The sequence below is a fragment of the Microcaecilia unicolor genome, chromosome 5, assembly GCF_901765095.1.
Source record: "Microcaecilia unicolor chromosome 5, aMicUni1.1, whole genome shotgun sequence".
Classification (NCBI taxonomy): Eukaryota; Metazoa; Chordata; class Amphibia; order Gymnophiona; family Siphonopidae; genus Microcaecilia; species Microcaecilia unicolor.
Window position 1 is genome coordinate 351,917,554 of NC_044035.1, and position 6,000 is coordinate 351,923,553.

A 6,000-nucleotide genomic window follows, 5' to 3' on the forward strand; every position below is an offset into this window, starting at 1 on the left:
AACCTTGAGCTAGCAAGAGATGTTCCAGTATTTTGTAGAGTTATTTATAGTTAGATTAGATTGCCTGCTGTTCATGTAACTGAAACAGTCAGAACAAAAAGGAAATGTCTTTCTTATTTTTTTCAAAAAGAAAAGCAAAGAAGGAATTTCCCAGCAGATAGGTACAGATTATATCCCAGCGTACATCAGCAAAGGTGGGCTGCTTAAGGCACACGTTCGGGGTTACCAAAATGTATTTAATTTGCGTGTTCCCCCACCTATTCTGATCTCATACTTTGAAGAGGGAAGTATAATATTCCGGGGCTGAGGAAAGCACTAATGAGGAGGGGAAGGGGTGCAATATTTCAGGGGAAGGAGCATACAGTAAGGGAAGCACAATATCCAGGGAACTGGGGGGGGGGGAGGGGCAGAAAAGTGTAATATAGCAGAGGATGAAGTGTGCATCACTCTATGAGTGTAGTACCCTGGGTTAAGTGCAGGTGCAGTTTCTTGGTGGCTGGGGTGTGCAGTACTCTGTGGGTAGGAAGAGGTACAGTATTCTGAGAGTGTGCAGGGCTCTTTGGGGAGGAAGAGGGACAGTGTAGTGTAAGCTAATGCACGCCTCAAAGTTTACCTACTTGAGCACACAGTTATGGAATGCATTGCCGCGCAACTTAAAAACGATTTACGAACTAACGAACTTCCGCAAACTACTGAAGACCCATCTCTTTAACAAGGCTTACCACAAAGATCAACCAATGTGAATATACACAACTCCTCCACATATATTCAGAGCTGTCTTACAATAATTGCTTGTTACACTAAGATCATGTTTTATCATTACCATGTTGCCCAAGATCCTTCTATAACACTAAATGTCTATTTTCTAATATATTTCCACCTTTCATGATTATTGTAAGCCACATTGAGCCTGCAAAGAGGTGGGAAAATGTGGGATACAAATGCAATAAACAAATAAGGGGGTTGCAGGGCTCAATACTCCAGGTCTCTGGGTGCTTGAGAAGCCCCAATATAGAGCAAACACCATTACTCTGAGTACAGAGCATTCGCTTTTGTTGACTTTTCCACCCCAATCAATTCACAAGTTCAGTCCCACTTGCCTCCTCTTTCCGGGACCGCTTAGACACCTTTTTCTCCAGTTTGGCCGCCGTTTTCTCGGCCCCTTTCCCCTTCTTTTCCTTCCGCCCCTTCTTCCCCATGCTTCCCAGAGGCTGAGCTCGCTGCTGGCGCTGGACAGTGACGTCACATCCGCTTCCTGTCTGGAGTTGGAGAGACGGTACAGCTCACAGCGCCCTCTGCTGGCTGGAGGACGTATTACTGCGAGACCAGTGACGGCCCTCACTAGTGCATGCATGGATTTGTAGTTCTGGTTGCCTGATGCACTCCCAGGTCTGTTATCAGGCTTCATTCAAGATAAAGAGATTTGGGACTTTTCGTCCACAGATTTTGGCTATGGGAGCACAGTTTGTCCTCCACTTTCCCTGAAAGTGTTTCCTTAATCATCATCTGCAGCTTCCTCCTCCTTCCCTTGCGCTGTTCTTCTTTTTTCCTTCCTCTAAGCCTGGCAGCTGCTTCTGTTTTCACAGCTGCTCTTCACCTGGCAGATCCGCCAAGTTACCCAGTTCCAGGAGGGAGACGTTCTAGGTAGTCCTGGTTTTAAACTCACATCCTAAAGCAGTGTGGGATGTGTAGTCCCTGATTGATCTACCCATTGAAATCAGTGCGGCAGGTCCTACTACTACTACTTAACATTTCTAGAGCGCTACTAGGGTTACGCAGCGCTGTACAAATTAACGAATAAGGACTGTCCCTGCTCAGAAGAGCTTACAATCTAAAGGACGAAATGTCAAGTTGGGGCAGTCAAGATTTCCTGAATAGAGGTGTAGTGCTTAGGTGCCGAAGGCGACATTGAAGAGGTGGGCTTTGAGCAAGGACTTGAAGATGGGCAGGGAGGGGGCCTGGCGTATGGGCTCAGGGAGTTTATTCCAAGCATGGGGTGAGGCGAGGCAGAAAGGGCGGAGCCTGGAGTTGGCGGTGGTGGAGAAGGGTACTGAAAGGAGGGATTTGTCTTGAGAGCGGAGGTTACGGGTAGGGACGTAAGGGGAGATGAGGGTAGAGAGGTAAGGAGGGGCTGCAGATCGAGTCCATTTGTAGGTGAGTAGGAGAAGCTTGAACTGTATTCGGTATCTGATCGGAAGCCAGTGAAGTGACTTGAGGAGAGGGGTGATATGAGTATATCGGTTAAGGCGGAAGATAAGACGTGCGGCAGAGTTCTGAATGGACTGAAGGGGGGATAGATGGCTAAGTGGGAGGCCGGTGAGGAGTAGGTTGCAGTAGTCAAGGCGAGAGGTAATGAGAGAGTGGATGAGAGTTCGGGTGGTGTGCTCAGAGAGGAAGGGGCGAATTTTGCTAATGTTATAGAGGAAGAAGCGACAGGTCTTGGCTATCTGCTGGATATGCGCAGAGAAGGAGAGGGAGGAGTCAAAGATGACACCGAGGTTGCGGGCAGATGAGACGGGGACGATGAGGGTGTTATAAACTGAGATAGAGAGTGAAGGGAGAGGAGAAGTGGGTTTGGGTGGGAAAACAATAAGTTCAGTCTTGGCCATGTTCAGTTTCAGGTGGCGGTCCCAGGCCATAGTCCATCATGAATGATGAGGTTGGCAGACATGATCCAAGACTGGTCTAAAATCTCGCTCCAGGCTGGACCTGAATACCTTGGAAGCTCTGGCACGAGCTTTCGAGGACCAGAGTACAATTCATTTAAGGGCTAACAGAACGCCTCCAAATGTTTTGACAATAGAGTTTCTGATACAATACAGTATTCTGTATGTTATGTATGTAAATATTAGTCACGCCTAGGTTCTTCCCCTGTAAACGTCCCCTTGCATGTACACGCTAAGTGAGTTGTGAGTGTCTAAAGCCAAACAAAAACCAGGATGTTTTCCAATGTGCGGCCAAAATTGGCCATTTGGTTTTCACTGAACCAAAGTCGAAGACAAAACTACTACTTATCATTTCTGTAGCACTACTAGACGTATGCAGCGCTGTACACTTGAACATGAAGAGAACGTCCCTGCTCCACAGAGCTTACAATCTAATCAGGACAAAACTAGTCCCGCCCTGGGCTGGCCCCTGAACAGCATCCACTCCCTACCCCTCCCCCGACCAGAAGAGCCCCTCTCCTGAACCCACTCATCAGTGGCAGCCCCACCTCCAGGGGGGCAGAAGCAATCCCCACTTTCTCTTGCCCACATTGGCTCCAGTCTCAAAATGGCTGCCACAGCCTCAAGCAGCAGTCTCATAAGAATACTGCTGGAGGTCCCAGAAGCTATTTTGACACAGATAGGCCTGGGAAAAGGGATGCTGCTGACACTATACAGAAGTTATGGTTAAAAGATGGCCGCCGACTAAACATCACACTGTCAGTTAGCTCCGGGTGCCTTAGTTTCACCAGACAGCACATCGGGCTAAAATTGAGTCAAACCAGCACATCCTATACATCACGCCGAGAGTTAACTACAGCAGGGCTGAATTTGAGCCGAAAGGGGTCTGTTACTGTGCAGAAATAAACTGACAGCAGGTCGGTTTTGGCCACTGTTTGAACATTGCACTGACGGTTAGCTTCAGTTATTCCCCGTTACCCAGACTGACCAGTGAGCTGGAACTGGACTACTTTCGGCCACTGCCTAAACATCTCGCCGACAGCTGAAACTGAAACCGGACTACATCGGGTCACCACCTGCACATCGCGCTTCCCTTTCCGGGGCCGTTGGTCTGCTTTCTGTTGTCTTTCCCTGCACGCCTCGCTGACTGAGAGTGGTTCCGGCGCTGCATCCTTCGCTCCCCATTCCTGCGTTGCAGAGAAGGTGCCCCGTCCCATCGCTAGTCAGTTGTTACACTGGTCAGCTGTTCCTTGGAGTTGTAGTGATGGAGGTCCCTGGCTGGAGTGCCCCGGCGGTTGAGGCTGCGGAGGATGGCCGTTTGGTCCGCCATCTTGTTTCCTGCTCCGCTGACTCCGTCGCTGTGGATGCCTGCCTCCGGCTTCATTTGTTCCACATGGCCTGTTGCAATCCCGGCTGGGATCGACTTGCTGGATCCATCTGTGTCAGCCTAGACTTTCATCTTTTCCCTTGGCCGCCAGGACTTTCGCCGTTCATCTTTGCCTCCCTTTGCCTCCATTACTTTTCCCTTCTTTCCCTCTTTTGCCTCTCTAATTACTAAAATGTAACTATAATGTATTTATTTTAATTGGTTCATTGTAAGCCGCTTTGGGGCCGCATCACTGTGGCAAAAGGTGGGGTATAAATGTACTGAAATAAATAAATATGGACTACTGTAATGCCCTTTATAAAGGAATCAGAAGTAAAGATCTACACCTCTTGCAGCTTATACAGAATACTGCCATTAAAGTCATCACAGGACACAAGAAATATGATCATGTCACCCCTCTCCTCATCTGCACACTGGCTGCCATTGTTGCATCACATAATCTTTAAAATCTTGCTTTTGGTCTACAAGGTTCGTACTTCTGGGGAACCCCTTACACTTTCTAATCACCTGACTCCCTACTGCCCTCCCAGATCTTTCAGATCATTCCAACAAAATCTTCTTGTCGTCCCATCATTCACGCTCTTAGTCATGAGACCATGTAGCACTCTATTTTCTTGGTCAAAGGCCCAGACCTCTGTAATAAACTTCTTAGATTGTGTCACTCCCTCCAACAGTTTCAAACTGAACAGACATTTCTGTTTACTACAGTCTCTATGACTGACCCTGCCCCGCTTTGGCTCTACTGACGGCTGGCTTGAGTTTCATATCTTCTACCAATTATCTTTCTCCTCCCCCTCCCAGCTTTCCTATCAATATTTATTTTATTTATTTTTATTTTTGTTACATTTGTACCCCGCACTTTCCCACTCATGGCAGGCTCAATGCGGCTTACATGGGGCAATGGAGGGTTAAGTGACTTGCCCAGAGTCACAAGGAGCTGCAGTAGTTCTACCCCCTCTTCCTCTCTTTTCACCAACTCTCCTGTGCTCGGTTCTTATTTTCTAATTCTCCCTCTCTTAATTGTACTAGTTTGTAAACCACCCAGACATTAACTTGAAGGGTGGGGTAGAAGCTCTGAATAAATTGGAAACGTGGAGGTGCGTCCAGGAAGGGGGGCTGTTTCTGGTCAGGGGGAGGGAGTGGGGGCTGTGCAGCACAGTTTCAATTTAAGCTGAAAATGCAGTGAAATGTTTGGCTTAAACAACGCCAAACCACAAATTGCTGAAACCGAAATCCGGTCAGCCTCGACACTGAGAGTTCAGCTAGCATTTATAGTGTGCGACGGCAGCCAAAAAAGCAAATAGGATGCTAGGAATTATTAGGAAAGGGATGGTAAATAAGACCAACAATATTATAATGCCTCTGTATCGCTCCATGGTGCTACCTCACCTTGAGCATTGCATTCAATTCTGGTCTCCGTATCTCAAAAGAGATGTGGAGGGGCATAATCGAAAGGGACGCCCAAGTTTTCCTGAGGACGTCCTCGCAAAACATCCCGATGGAGGAGCAGGAAAACCCGTATTATCGAAACAAGATGGACGTTTCGATAATACGGTCGTGGACGCCCAAATCTTGAAATTTAGGTCGTCCTTAGAGATGGTTGTCCTTAGACTTGGTCGTTTCTGATTTTCAGCGATAATGGAAACCAAGGACGCCCATCTCAGAAATGACCCAATGCAAGCCCTTTGGTCGTGAAAGGAGCCAGCATTTGTAGTGCACTGGTCCCCCTGACATGCCAGGACACCAACCGGGCACCCTAGGGGGCACTGCAGTGGACTTCATAAATTGGTCCCTGGTACATAGCTCCTTTACCCTGTGTGCTGAGCCCCCCCAAAACCCAGTACCCACAACTGTACACCACTACCATAGCCCTTATGGGTGAAGAGGGGCACCTAGATGTGGGTACAGTGGGGTTTGGAAGGCTCACATTTACCACCACAACTGTAA

At 48.0% G+C, this 6,000-nt stretch overlaps 1 protein-coding gene across 1 annotated transcript in view; it reads right to left on the minus strand.

Annotated features, from left to right (window-relative positions):
• KLHDC4 (kelch domain containing 4) overlaps positions 1-1,221 on the minus strand; it is a 79,330-nt gene extending 78,109 nt beyond the window's left edge. The window contains exon 1 of the mRNA XM_030202712.1: positions 1,101-1,221. Within this exon, the coding sequence (XP_030058572.1) occupies positions 1,101-1,199 (99 nt within the window). The 5' untranslated portion in view covers positions 1,200-1,221. The remainder of the gene's footprint in view (positions 1-1,100) is intronic.
• Between the last annotated feature and the right edge of the window lie 4,779 nt (positions 1,222-6,000).